Source organism: Momordica charantia, assembly GCF_013281855.1.
Source record: "Momordica charantia cultivar OHB3-1 chromosome 10 unlocalized genomic scaffold, Mcharantia_2.0 BLBB01000010.1, whole genome shotgun sequence".
In the NCBI taxonomy this organism is placed as follows: Eukaryota; Viridiplantae; Streptophyta; class Magnoliopsida; order Cucurbitales; family Cucurbitaceae; genus Momordica; species Momordica charantia.
Genome location: NW_028275158.1, coordinates 14,365,068 through 14,380,829, shown reverse-complemented (window position 1 = coordinate 14,380,829; position 15,762 = coordinate 14,365,068). Strand labels below are relative to the sequence as shown.

Sequence of the window (15,762 nt, the reverse complement as noted above, 5' to 3'; positions counted from 1 at the left end):
AGTACAGCTTTCCACCCCAGGCAAATGGGCAGACAGAACGGGTGAATCAGATTCTAAAGGATATGTTGAGAGCATGCGTCTTGGATTTCAAAGGCAGATGGGATACACATCTACCTCTAGTGGAGTTTGCATACAATAATACTTTCCACACTACTATTGGCATGGCTCCATTTGAAGCTCTATATGGAAAGAAATGTAGATCACCAGTCCACTAGGACAAAGTGGGAGAGCGAAGTTTACTGGGACCCGAGTTAATTCAAACCACGAATGAGGCTATTCAATTGATTCATAAGCGAATGCAAACAACTCAAAGTAGACAAAAAAGCTATGTTGATAATAGGAGTAAGGATTTGGAATTCAAAGTAGGAGATCACGTGTTTCTTAAAGTAGCTCCTATTAAAGGCGTTTTGCGATTCGGAAAGAAGGGAAAATTGAGTCCTCGATATGTCGGACCTTACGAGATTCTTGAACGCATTGGTCAAGTAGCATATCAATTAGCACTGCCACCAAATATGTCAGCGGTACATAACGTGTTCCATGTGTCCATATTATGAAAGTATGTATCGTCCCCTTTCTATGTTTTAGATCCGGAGCCACTTCAACGCAACGAGGATCTTTCTTATGAAGAGAAACCTATATGTATCATTGCCAAAGAGACGAGGAAGCTAAGAAATAGAGAGATTTGCATGGTGAAAGGTATGTGTAGGAATCACTAAGTATCCGCAGCAACGTGGGAAAACGAGAAAGATATTATGGAGAAATATCCCGACCTCCATTATGCCCAGGTAACTTTCGAGTACGAAAGTTCTTTTAAGGAGGGTAGATTGTAATGCCCTTCATTACCTTTAACAGTATTTTTGTGGCTTTATATTATTATTGTATTTCATCTAAGCTAGTCAAATCTAATAAGATTAGCAAGATTACGATTGTATTTAAGTAACAAAATTAACAATACTACTTTAGTAATTAGATAAATGTTGTGAATTATGGTAATTGTAATGGTAGCATTATTTGAGTATTTATAAAGTTTCATACATTTTACCCAAAGTTTTATTATAAGGTAATTAACCAATTAAAGCCCCACATTACCTTTATCTTACTCTTTATTTTTCTACCTTAAATAAATTAATTCAATTGGGGGAATATAGAGAGTTTTACCTTCCACTAACCATGATTAGGCAATATAACCCACCTTCCACCCAAGAGACACATTCATTAACTAAGTTTCTTGGGAATACAAAAAATTTCTCCTCTTCCCCATTAAGTATTCGGCCATGCAAGGAGGAGAGAGAGGATAGTTTGCTTCATCTTCCTAGATTTTCCTCTTTAAGTTTCATATGTATATTTCTTCCATCTTCCTCTAATAATATTTGTAAACGAATCTGAAAATTTCCTCTGAATCATCTATCCCATGTTTTAAATCACACCTTAGAGGAGTTGTGGTTGCTTTTCCAAGTCCCTTCAAGGATCGTTCATCGCGGTTTTGTCTTTTCGGTAAGAACGGTTTCTTTTAGTCTAGTTTTGTAAGTAGATTTTTCCCTAATATTTTTTTATAGATCCTAAGCATGTTCATATCCATTTTCCAAGGTTTCCATCATCATTTCAAGCTCTCTTAGTTGCTGGAAAATTTTCTTATTCTATTCTTTACGGTAGAGAAGAAAATGCACCAACGGTAAGCATCATTCTTCCTTGTGCAAACTATTTTTAGGGTTCATTATTAGGATAAAATAGATACTGTTTAGGCCTTATTTTTGTTACTTTAGGGTCTGAAAATCAGAATTAACAAGATCCTAAAAATGTTCATAAAATTTCTTCATAACGGTTTTTAACGGTTTATGTTATTTTTATAGTTTTAGCTTGTTTAGTATAAAAAATAGGATTGTAAATTCTGAATTTTTTAGACCATGACCATCACCTTTAAACTAGCCTAAAATGTATTTTAATGTATTAAAATTGATTTTTATGATTAGTTTTACTTAGGGCTTAAAATTCTGAAAACTACTGCTATGTGTTTTCTCTAGTTTTTTGTAAATTTGCAAAATCAGTAAATTATTTTTATGCACATTAAAGTTTAAAAAACAGAGGCTAATATGAAGATTTAAAATTATTTTTCACAAATTTAAATATTAATTTTATGATTATTATGGACAAGGTTAATCGTTATAGGATTTATACTAGTAGAATAATGAACCTGTCTAGTTATGAGAACTTATTGGAGCAAACTTAGTTTAGGTAGTTGAGTCCTAATTTTAGTTGTATTAATTGTTATTAGGAAGCTTTAAGGAATTTCCTTTAGTTTATGAAGTTCAGATAAGTGGATTCTATCATAAGTTACCGCCTTGTTTGTTCTGTTGTATTATTAATTGATTTTAAGTGAATTATGTGATATGTTACCTTGGTTTATTAATGAATTATGTTATTCACGTTGTTTAAATTTATTTTGCTATTAAATGGTGATTGTGGTTAAATTTGATGTATTGCAAAGCATGTTATGATTACGTGGTTTTATCATGTCATTTTAAGTATGTTTAATAGCAAAACATGATTAGGTAAAGCATGGCATAATGTGTGATGCATTGCATTCGTAGTTAAGGTAGTAGTCTTATGTGTCATGGATTTAGGTAAGATTAATGGTATGCATGAAATACCCAAATTAAGCAGTTATGTTATGCAGCTAGATGTATGATATGACATATATGGTTTCTGCTAAGGGCTGGGCCCTAAGAAACAAATTAGTTCATGTTAATGATATTTATGGGTGGTAATTACCCTATAAATATTACATGCAGAATTGACGGTTATGGTATGGGGTATTTCTGCATAGCATGGCGCCGAGTTAAGGATTTAGATATGTAAGTTGCTAGCAAGTACAAGTATGTTAAGTTAAGTTGTTTGTTGGTTTATAGGTTAGGTTGAAGTAGGCATGCATATAAGAATGATGTGTGTGTTTGAGCATGAAAGGTTCCTTATGATGGGAACTACTTATTGGGTATTTTTATACTCATTCCATGTTGTTTCAATTTTTTTACAGATAGTTATGTAGTTGACGAGAACAACGTCGAGGATGACCTTGGCATTGACGAGGAGGAGATATGAGACACAATTGAAATTTTATTTATAATCTATACTTTTAATTATGACTATACAACATTTTTATTTAAGGATAATAATTTTGTGATTTCCGCTGCTAGATATTTATACGTTAAGTTTTATTAAGTTATCGTTTCCATGTTTAGATAAAAGAACCAGTTTTATCTTATTTTATTTTAATGAAATTATGTTTTATGAGTAATTATCTCAATATTATATTATTAATAACATCAAAATTGGAGTCATTACAAAATTATCCACTTAGGGAAAAATCCAAAGGCACAAATTCAATCTTATAATAAAACTAACCAGAGAACGCGGGGCATTACATTGGTGCCTTCATTCTCTTCCTCTTATATGGAGCTAATACGGTGTTGCACATATTTCTCCATGGCTCCTTGAAGCTTTTTGGCACCAGCTCTCATAATTGGTCATTGTGGTAAGCTTGGTGGCTTTATGATCACATCAGGAGAGATTTATTAATAAAAAAATGATTAATAAGAGAAAGAAGTAATATTAAATGAAGGAGAGATGAGTGGGAGAGAGAGGTAAGACACACCTAAAAAGGAGATGGGATACGAGAGATAAACATAAATTAATGGAGAAGAAGAAGGATAACTTGGGTCTTACTAAAAATGTAAAGGTCAATATCGTCCATAAAATATTTCTTCCACATCTGTACTTTTGTATAGATATAAATTATAGATTTGAGTGTCTTGGAGAGAGGGAGCTCTCAAATCTTTTCCAATTTGTTTATATTTCCTATTATAAACACAGGGACTCATCAATCAAGCAAACTAGCTTTTCCAACTCAAATTTGTCGGTAAAGAAAAAGGAAGGTAGTTTGAGGTTTTTGCAATTATTACATTGAACTATGAATTAAGTTACAGTGCTTGATAAATTTTGTATACCCACTGTTGATGCATTATTAGATAAGTTATATGAGGCTACGATATTCTCGAAAACCAACTTGAAGTCTGGATATCACTAGATTCTTTGTTATGCCCTTTGGTTTTTAAAATGCACCTTTACGTTTCAATCTATTATGAATAATGTGCTTCACCCTTTTCCACGAAGAGCTAGAAAATATCAAAATTCTAGATCTTTCCCCAGAATCTCGGAAACAGGCAGTGGCCGACCTATGAAGTTCGACTAGCTATGACCTGATATCTCAATCTAATAGTTGTTGGTTGAATGAAATGTCAAGTACTGAGATAAGAACCTCGATCATTGTAACTGCCTAACAAATTCTCAAATGACGTAACAAAACGGTTACGTAGGCTCCACCACCTGACGCCCCATAAATAGGAATGACCTAGATGCACAATTTGATTCCTCGTCTTGAGACTCAAGATTAACTTCTTACTAACTTGATCGTCAAAGAGAATTTCCTTTGTTAAGGTACTTCTTCAATAAGCTCGCTCCTGAAGCTTGACCATACTCGATCGGTATTAGTTTTCGAGCAATGGATTTCATGTATATGTGAAAATTGAGCAATTCTACAAAAGATTAGACCGACCATCGAGGATGATGTTGAGCACAACTGCCAATGGTTCATGATTGGAAAAATAAATGGATGAGATAGTGGACTAGTGGACATTTTGAACAAAATGACGAAGATTAATGATCAAGGAGAATCAAGAATATCGTTACCATAAAAGAAGCAAACACCAACAAGAATTTTGGAGTTATACATTGCACCTTATCTTCAATCATATATGACAGCCATGAACCAAATGTTGAAGACATTAACAATGGACATCAAAGACCAACAATGTGTATGCTGCTACTTTTGCTGTAGTCCCTGATCTTTCTCTTGTTTTGCAAATTTCTGATTTATCTTGTGTCTAATATGGCGATAACCACTTATATGAAAACTGCTCATCTAATCCAGCTTCAATTTATTATGTACGTCAAGGTGCAAAGTGAAATTTCAACCTATATATGAATATATACAACCCAAGTTGGAGGCACTATCCAAACTTCTCTTGGAGTAATCAAGGAGCAAGTAGCAATGTTCAAGCATCTACACAACAGTACAAATAGAACTACACTAACCCCTTCAAACTTACCACTGCAACACTACAACCAACAAAGAGCACCAAACAATAATCTACAAGGTGGCAACAATCGTAGTCTGGAGGCCATGATGAAAGAATATGTAGTGAGAAGTGATGTCACTGTTGGGACTTTCTCTAGCTTTAAAAATATTAGAGATACGTGCATGCGCGCATGGTCACAAGTAATACTTGGGAGTAATCCAAGGTTGAATCCTTAGGGACTTGTTGTTTTCAAACCAGATTTTAAAGAAGTGAATGATTCAAATATGCAATTATGGTTTATGAAGAAAATGGTGACAAAAAGTGTTGTTTGAGGATTGAAATGTCAAGGAATTTTATAAAACTCAACCTCTTTGCTTCCAACCTTAGTTTTGATGCAAAATATGGAAGATACACACTTTTAGGATAATGTGCCAGGCGCAATCTGGCTTTTCTTCAGAATTTGAGTTATACTCTTTCACTACCGCTTTTGGTTGCTGTAGAGTCTAGGGTAACCTACAATCATATTTCTATGTGTGATTACAATTCTAGAAGAATATTTATCAACTCATTTGCATTATGGGTCAAAGGGCCTATGTCTAGGACCATGTTTTATGTTTTTATGTCTAAGTCACATCCGATATTGGTTTCCTATTATTTTACCTAACCCACCCTTCTCAGAGTCGGACTTTAGTGTATAAATCCAAATCCCAATGGCCAAATGGAAAAAAACGTAAAGAGAAATTTTTAGAAACCAACTCAAAAAGGTGTCAGGTACAATCTGGGAAAAATCCCGAGCGTGTTGAAAATCAAATCAGACTAAGGCATTCCAAAAAGAGGTTGATAACTGCTTTAGTGCATAATTACAGGAAAAAAGATGCACGAAAACATAAAGAAAGTAATTTTCATTGAATTAAAACGAATAAACAAGCCGTATAAGAAGTTCGAGCTTGACCCTCTTCTCTTTCGAGCATGAGGAGAGTGTAAACTCGCTAAAGAACTAAAGAAGAACATAATAAATGAAGAACAAAAGGTAGAACTTGAATTAAAAGCAATATGGTAAGCAGAAGTATTAATTACAAGGAAATAACAACTAAAACATAAACCTAAAGCACATGAATGAAATGTACAACTAAGAAGGAATGAAATGAAGCTGAACGAGCTTGGAAAGTGATCATTTGCTGCTGGGGGAAAGAGTCCCTTTTATAGGCCATTGAGTTGGTTGAACTCCCCATCATTTTAGGTGGAAATGAGTTGCGATTTCACCTAACACCTTATTGACTTGGACTCACGGTTGTAGCTTGATTCAAACATGTTGGAAATGTCCCCCTTACCCCTCATTAAGTGAAACACACGTTTTTGCCATGTTTGACTTCAAAATTGCGCTAGGCACAATTTCCGTACAAAATGGATTCTATAATTTTCTTCCACCTTTGACCATGTTTTTCTAATTTTTTTCCTAAAGGACCATATATTGCAATTTATTCAGAAATGTTCTATGCATGTTTTACTTTAAGAATATGTAATTCTTTTTGGCAAATAATGCTGGGAAAGAATTCAAATTTGTGGTCAAACAGACCTACCGACATACATTTCTACAGTAAAAAGTCAACCCTAACAGTCACCATGAGGAATCTAGAAATAAAGGTAGAGAAAATTGCTAATGAACTAAAGTCCAGACCAGAGCTACATTGTTGGGACATACGGAAAATTCCAAACGAGAACGAAACGAACAATGTAAGGCAGTCACAACAAAAAGCGGATTGGCCTATGATGAGCCAGCATTACTAGATGAAGGAAATGATATATCTCCATCTGTACTTGCACCACAACCAGAAGAGAAGATAGAACTTGTAAGTTCAGAAGAGATGGTAATAGAACTGCTAAAGATAAACACGTAGCGCCCGATGCTACTTCCCAGGTAGGTAATTTTAAAGTTCCTCTCCCTTTTCCTCGAAGGATAAAAAAATCAGGATAGTCACTTCAAAAAGTTATTTGGGATATTAAGGCAGCCTTAATATCCCAAATAACTTTTTGAAAACAGATGCCTAATTACACTAAGTTCTTAAAAGATATTATCTCTAGGCAAAAGAAACTTTGTGATGATGAAACGGTAGCCTTAACAAAATGCAGTAGTGATGCTTTAGAAAATTCATTACCAGTTAAATGTGAGTACCCAAGTAGTTTACCATCCATTGTTCGATAGGTGACAAGAACCTAGAAAGAGTATTATGCAATATAGGAGCAAGTATCAATCTGAAGCTTGCCCCAATATTGTAACTTTGCAATTAACTACGGGTCATTCCACTAAAGACCCACAGTTGCACTCTTCTCACTACAGAATGTTTTCGTGTCCATGGATATACGACCATTAATGACGAGTCAATCCTTCACGAGTGTTCGTAACTCAAGTTGGGTCAAATTACCGTTTTACCCCTGAGTTACATCTTACTCCTTCAACACCACTGCTCCTTTAATGAACAACCCGGTTATGGTCCAACCAATAACCGGAAGTCCCTCTCGGCCAATGAGAGGGTGGGGCCCCTTGTTCAAGTCCCGGAGTCAGCATTTAAGGGAACACTCACCTACTTTCCTAAAGTCGGGGAGGAGTGAATTCCATCTTGTGAAGTTATGTTCCCAGCTCCCCACTCGGTCTCGTCCCCATAATGGTAGGAATGTTGAGTCCGCGACTCGGGGCACTCTCACCCATACAGATCAAAAAACGAGCCCTCACGGGCAGGAGTCCATAACTCACTCAGGATTGAGAATGAGTTGCCTGGTCATCCTAAGAAATGGCAATCTATTAGTTAACGGTGTTACAACTAAAGATTGCCTATTTCGCGGTCCGGTCTTATACAAACTCATTGTATAGGATACCCCCACTCGCATGTCTCCACACGAACGACCTGGATCGAGTCGTCTGTAACCTTTACAGAGCGGGCCGTATCCATAGTGTTGCCAAGATAAGGTACCCAGCCTTATCCATATACTATAGACCCTTTAGGTTATTCACGGGACATTATCCATTCATATATCAGGGGTATATCAAATATACCTCGTATATCAATTATATACCCAGTATATATACTGTCCCAATTACATCATAAATAACCTTGGATGTTTAGTTTATTGGATTTTGGACAATGCAAAGCTATGATTCAACAACAAATTTATTGAATAAAACTTTATTAAATAAACATTTGTTTTTACAAAATACAAACTACGAATTTAGGGCAACACACCCAACACAAATTCCAAAGAGAACCAAAGGACGTTTAACCTGAAGATGAAGGAGGTGGTTAAAAAGAAGATTATTAAGTGCTTGATGCAGGGGTTGTAATGCCCCAGGCTTAGGATTCAGAATCCGATTTCGGCACCTGTTTGGCCCGATATTCCCCTGCGACCTGGCTGCGCCACCGTCAAACTCTAAGCCACTTAGAAGAGCGTAGACTGCCCGTACAGACCAACACGAGTTGTTGCAACTAGGAGGTCACCCAACCCGTGATTGCTCCAAGCCAAGCAAGCTTAACTTTGGAGTTCTTATGATTGAACCACCGAAAAGGAAGGTAGTGACTATCAATTCTTTTAAGCCTTTCTTGACCATTCTTCAATGATCTCAGGATCCCTCTCATTCGGATGTGGTATCGGTTCATTCATGTACCCCTCATCTCGAGCGTCACATGCTTACCAGCTTCCGCCTTGGTTCGTCCCCGAGCCACATCTTACTGGGAGAGGTTCCGCTCTAATACCATCTGTAACGCCCAGGCCCAGGATTTTCATTATCCAGGAATGGGGACTGTTACTAAAACAACCTAAAAAGTTCCGTGTATACAAGGGGGTAAAATTACTAACCACTCAGACTAAGCACAATTCAACCATTTTAATTGCTCCACTAAAACTTGTGAATCTCACACCTGACAGATAAACAAAACAACTTGTCCTCCGTAGATAAGCGACACAACTCTCATCTACTTGAGTTAAAGCGAAATAAACTTGAGTAAATGGCAAGAGCCCAACAACCTATTCGATAGTAACTTAACCAAGCAAATAATAATAATAATAATAATAATAAATTTATAGCAATCAACTAAATGCCTATTCCACCACGCTTCCGCTGTGCTACTCTGATAACAATATTCACAATAGCTTAACAACTAAAGAGTGTATCCAAGCTCCAACTTCTAAACTTGAACAAATTTTAAAATAGACAAGCTTAACATCCTTTTAAAGGGTTCAACGACCTAACTTTTAAAGAGAAACCAAACTAAATAACAAGACAAGCTAAAGCTTTTGCTGACCGCCTGAACTTTGCACTGCCAGAGTCCTAACATATTACATAACTGAAACAAATAAACTCATAACGACTTATCCTAAACCAAATAAAGCTAAACATAAACTAACACATGGTCCTTCTTCTCAAGTCTCCTTCGCAGCATCACCATGATTGTAACCCGTATCCTCACATGAAACAGTAATTGTAGGGGGATGAGTATATAAAATTCTACATAAGTAGCCCTCTCTAACTACACACAAACAACACGCTTAGCATACGACATTCGTTACAAAATATTAAACAAACATTCATGCATCAATAGATCATAACACTCATTAACCCACACATGTAATCAAAGTAACCCCGACCACAAAGCCTGCTAGTAGCCCCCACTAACTGTACACAAACAGCATACTCGTAATCGCAACTATTATCAAAATACGATAGTTAGTAACCATGCAACAATAGGTCATAACGTTTATTAATACACACACACAAGCATAAAAGGTATCAAGACTCACGTAATTTCGACCACACGGCCTGCTGATCTCTAGCTCCTCCAAGCTACTTCTAACTCATCGTACTATGTTAGTTCTTCAAGTCTAACTCTTCGAATCGTATCGGCCCTTGACCTTTTGTACCCAAGGCCCCGACGCTCTTCTATAGAAGCTTGGTGTTCGACTTTGACCTTTATACCCGAGGCCTCGAGCTATGCATCGACCCTTGACCTTTTGTACCGAAGGCCTCGACGTCTAATCAGCATATTGGTCCTTGACCGCCACCACGTCAAGACCCAATACTACTCATCAAATAGACTCATCGTGCCGACCCCCGACCTTTTATACTTAGAGCCTCGACACTCATCTCTACTAAGACTGACCTATCGACCCCTGACCTTTTGCACCCGAAACCTTGACACCCAGTAGTGATGCAACAGCCTCAACCATTGCCCACGAGGCCATGAAACTCGTCTATCCACTTTTCATTACACGATAGACCATACATTCGAATCATAGTCTTCTAATAGGATTCTATCACATAATTCCCAAGTCACCCACAGTAAGGACTCCGACTGACCAAACGACTAGTTTGCATTTTCACTTCGACAAATCACAGAATAACAAACAACTAGTCCGTTCCACCATCTCAGACAACTCCAACTAATCCCTCCAAGGCATCTACAAGCCATTAAAACTTCTCATCACAACACAATTTCCCAGCATGCTTCTCATCGTATAGAGCAAAAGCAATAACCGAGCAGCTTCCAACTAAGCAAACATAAAACTAAATAATATAAAACTAACACATGCATTTCATCTCGAACATGCTTTCAAACGTCAAAGAATCACTTCCAATCGTACTAATCAAATACTTTTTGGTCATATCCAACAATCAAAAGCAATACATTCTCATAGTGTATATCAAAAAGAACAGCAACATGCAACCCAACCATATCCACTAATAGTTCACAAAACCACGCCTAACTATTTCTAAATACATGAGATAAATTAACATGATAAAATTCAGCATGAAACCATTTCAATAACACAATGACACACACACCCACCCCTTGGTGCTACTTACACACAACCACGCCCCTAATAATTGCGTCGATCTCACACCTAAGCAATAAAAATAGAAAACAGCAAGCCCTTAATACGTTTCAATCTTCGAAATCAATTCTAAGAGGGTTTGAAGGGTCCGTTCAAACCTTAGATCTAACTCGAACTAGCGTGGGTAACGTAGATCGAGCTTCTAATGGGTGTGGGTAAGTGCCAAAAATCGTCGGAACGATGAATACGCTGTAGCTATAGGCTCAAGGTTGCCAAATATGGGCTAAACAGGTGCTGGTCACTTCTGTACGCGTCGGGGAGGAGTGATGCAGGTGGAGGCATCGTACGGGCCGTCAAATCTAGTTGTTGATGTCGCAACGTCAACGCGACGCGGAGTGGCTGACATCATCTCTTTAAGGGTCTCTTTCGAGATTACAGTTTGGAGTCGCCACCAATCATCTACGAGGTGTGATTGGTCACCTATTTTAACACTTGGTCTGGAAAAACAGATTGTTTGGTTTGGGAGTCGATTGTGTGTCGGGAAGGTGTTAGCACTCTACGACACCCGTTTGAAAACAGTACCATATTTTATCAAAAATTATCCTATTATATCATTTGGTTCATAAGAAAATATTTTTGTGTTTTTTATTTAAAAGTCCCACGTTATATTAATTCACACTTTGTTATAAGATATGAATTAATAGGTATGAGTGGCACGAAGGCCATTAGGAAAATTTTATCACCTCGAGAATATCGGAAGGTTCCAACTTCCGTCATTGGAGTTTTCGAAATAATAATTTAGTAAAAAAAAACAATAATAAATAAATAAAACGAAATCATGGCACACATAAAGACTTGAACTTTAATTGTGATTTTCAATACCCTAAGTTTTTGTCACTATGCTAAGACATTAGGATTCAATTTAATTGCTTTTTTAATATACACACGTTTTATTTTTTAATTTTGTTTAAAAAATAAACGAGAAAAAAATCATTTAAAAAGAAAAAAACCTTTTATGTAAAATAATTATTTAGTAAAAGCAATGTTTTTTGAAAAAATAATAATAAATAAAGTAAAAAACATTTCACGGCAATCATGAAGGCTCAAAGTTGTATTATGGATGTTAATTCTCAAATCTCTTGCCATTATGCCACACCAAAGGATGTAAACCAAGTTTCCTTTTCAAAATATGAATATTTTATTTTTAAATTTTGTTAAAAAAAAAAAGAAAAAAAAACCATAAACGAAAATTAAAAAAAAAAGAAGATTTGAAACTCGTTTAAAAAAAGAGAGAAAATCTCCTATTTAAATCTAAAGTTATTTAAAAAAAATTTTATTCAAAATTTCCAAAAATCAAATAAGAAATAATCATACAGGCGTTTTTTCCAAAGCTCGTGATTGGTCAAGTAAGGAGAAATGCTTGTTCCAGGAACATAATATAGACGATGAGTGGAGAGAAAAAACATATCTAGCTGCCTTCATATCCTGTTGGTTATGTTGCTTCGTGTTTCCTTACAAAAACCTCAACTTTCTTCGTCCCGGAGTTTTTAAGATCGCTAGCTTAATGGCCGAGGGAAACACTTTCAGCCTTGCCATCCCGGTATTGGCTAATATATATCACGGATTAGGTCAGATTTTAAAGGCCTCTAAGTCAGTTGTAGGTTTGGAAGCTTGCATTCCCATGCATTATATTCATGGTTGGTTGGCCCACTACTTCAACACACATTACAAAACACCTGGAGAGGTCCCAGGCCCTAGGATGGTTGAGTTTTCAGATGAAGGTGGCTCTATATACTTTAAAAATGCGGCAGCTCGTGAGTTGATTCATAAAGGTAAGTCCATAGCATGGCATGTAAACGTTCAATCCAGGAATCGGAATGAACTTTTAGTGGATGATGGCAATTTGTCATTCGCACAATGTTCCTATTTCTCAAGCCTTAGAACTTGTCACCTATCATCACGATGCAGGGACTCAATGGTTATTGAATCATACAACCCTCACCGATTTGGTCGCCAGTTTGGCTTCTATCAGGACATACCTTTTTTTTCGAAAGAAATGGCCCCTTTAGTTACTTTCGACAACGTCCTATATCATTGGAGAGTTTGCACTTGAACTAATACATCGTCAAAAGTGTTCCTTCCGGCTCGTACATTAAATCCACATGAACAAGTCACTGCTCAATACAAAAACTGGTGGTCTAGCAAACATGGGGATTACCTCGAGAAAGGTATATCAAAGTTGGTGAATAATGCTCTTCCTCCTTCACCACAACCTAAATCTCCAAAACATAAAGGAGGTAATAAAGGAGGAAAAGACATTCGACTAATTGAGGATAAAGTCTCTGCTCCAACACCGGATGTTAGCGAACATACTGAAGAGAGCCAGGACAGTAATGGCGACCGTCATTGGAAGCGAACCAAGAGATCCAAGAAATCTTCCCACATTTACGATCAATTTTTTGATGGCATTTCCAGCACCTCTCAGATTCCTGACAACGTCGAAGCATTGGTGAGTGGTTCCTTTTCCTTTAGTTCTTACTTTTCTTGCTTTTCCTTTATTGTCACGTCTTCTAATTTACCTCATTTCTTTTTATAGCTACCTCTGGAGGATTTCATCGAAAAAGTGGACCAAGAACATAGTGGAGAGTCGATGATGAGTCCAGATGGTTTTGAATCTTCCATAAAACATATTGAAAGTTCCAATACCTCAATAGTTGAGAAGATAACTTCCCCACCTCTTCCTATTATGGTCAATACTCCTCAACTAGCTCAGAATAAAGCACCAGTTGCAAACCCTGAGATCTCTCACTACTCTGCTGAAAATGTAATCTCTAATTTTGCCCAGCAAGCAGGTATGGCTATGTGGGAAGACATACAGGAGAAGATTGTTCGTACTCCCTTTGAGAATGTTGCTGATCTAAAAAACGAAGTACATAAAATATTCGGCTGGATCTCCAACACTCGAACAGGTAACTTAACATCTCTCCAGGCATTCGTGGACGGCTACTTCCAAAAAGTTGAAAGATATAATAACCTAGAGTCCTGATTTTCTACTCAACTAACCAAGGTTCGTCAACTAGAAGAGATGAGAACTAATTTGAAGAAATCATTACTGGATGAAGATCACATACTTGGAGAGCAGCATGCGCTCCAAGAGCGATTCAATAAATTGGCCTCAAGAATCGATGAGCATGAGGCTGAGCTTAAAGCTATGAAGACTGAAGCTGAGAAGCTTTCCTGTTTAATTTCTGAGAAAGCAAATGATCTGGACAAACATAGGCTTGAAACCTCTATGATACGTGACGAGATAAGTAGTATGGAATACACCACTATTACCAATGAAGCAAATGTGAGATCTCTCGAAGGAGTTCGTAATGCTTTGGAAAGCGCACGCCAAGAGCTGAAAGAGTTCAAGTGGAAGCCCTGATTTTTTTTATTATATACTTTTTTTTTTGCTTTTATAATCTCATGTAGAGACATCCCATTTGCTTATTTATTAGCTAGTGACATATTAATGTACTTAGCATTGTTTCTTTGGTTTAATAAAATTCTTGAATTTTGTTTACACATTTTTTATTTTTTGCTGAGACTGAACTTAAAATTTTCTTTAAGCTGCCTACGTACCCTCCGATGAAAGGGATCAAGTCATAACGTAGTTCAAATACATGATTTTTTTTTTATTTTGGGCCGTTCACCTTTTAAACTCATGCGGGCCAGGAGTATCATGTAGTTTAGACTCTTACGATAAGGAGTGTTTATATTTCATATGCTCTCATTTTCATTACAACTTTCATCACATCCTCCATTTTTAGGATTGGTTGAGATGATGAGCTTTTGTTTTACTTTAAAGGAACCTTCTGTATTATGAGAAGAGAGAATTTTCTCTTCATACGGGAAGGAACAATGCTGTGAATTTTCTTGTCATCATTCACTTCAGCAAATGATTTCGCCTTCACGGTCTTCATCGTTTTTTCAAATTGATCGCCTATCACTTCTGAACAATCAAAAGCAGATGTCGAAGAATGATTTTTCTTTGACGTGGAGACGCTTAGCCTTTGAAAGACTGAAGGTTGAATAGCGATGGAAATAAAACATTGATTTTCTTCTTTTGTTGTGGTCATACTCATCCTCTGGAAGACCGAAGGTCGAGTAGTTGAAGGCTTGATACGATCGAAGACAGAAGCCCTTTGCCCAGTTATTTTAAAGTTGTCAACCTCTTCCACATTTATGTAATGTGAACTTGCAAGATTTTCTTTCTTCTTTTAGATATAGAAGAATTTTTTTGGGAAAAATTCTTTTAAGGTCGTCGATATCTTGGGTCGAAAGGAGTCTTTATTTTCTTTCCTCTCTGATTTAGGCTTCCTTAAATCCTTCTTTCCTTGGTGTTCATGCTCTTTGCTGAGCATAGATGACTTATTCCAAGAAAAACTTTGTTTTTGTTTCTTTTGACGAGTCACAGTAGCCCAGTTTTCCTCTCCCTGATCGACAGATTTGACAACATCTTTAATGACATTTCTTGAAGTCTTCCGTTGAGAGCGAACAGATATAGGCTTCAATGTTCCAAATTGGATCAAGTCTATCCCCTTATTGTAGAATAGACATTGAGGTGTTTGGCTGCCTATATTTGTTGTTACTGCAGCGTGATTTGATTGAGCTATTTCATTGAAATCCAACTCAATCTTTCCTTCTCGAGCTAAATTTAGGATACGCTCTTTTAGGACAAAACACTTTTCCACTGGATGACTGATAACTCGGTGGTACTTGCAATATTTGGGATCATCAACTTTACTCATTTCTTCTGGTCGTA

The 15,762-nt window shown here is 36.7% G+C and overlaps 1 protein-coding gene across 1 annotated transcript; it reads left to right on the top strand.

The window, feature by feature from the left end:
- The first annotated feature begins 296 nt into the window (after positions 1-296).
- On the top strand, positions 297-3,096 carry LOC148208625 (uncharacterized). Its single transcript, XM_088119129.1, has 3 exons — positions 297-477; positions 586-696; positions 3,032-3,096. Exons 1-3 carry the CDS (start codon positions 297-299, stop codon positions 3,094-3,096), a joined length of 357 nt encoding a protein of 118 aa, XP_087975255.1.
- The last annotated feature ends 12,666 nt before the right edge of the window (positions 3,097-15,762 follow it).

Excerpts from the sequence above, each read along its gene's own strand:
- LOC148208625 (XM_088119129.1), top strand. The coding sequence starts at position 297 with ATGCAAACAACTCAAAGTAGACAAAAAAGCTATGTTGATAATAGGAGT. Across the intron at positions 478-585 it reads CGAGATTCTTGAACGCATTG|ATCCGGAGCCACTTCAACGC; the intron begins GTCAAGTAGCAT and ends TCTATGTTTTAG. Across the intron at positions 697-3,031 it reads AGAGATTTGCATGGTGAAAG|ATAGTTATGTAGTTGACGAG; the intron begins GTATGTGTAGGA and ends ATTTTTTTACAG.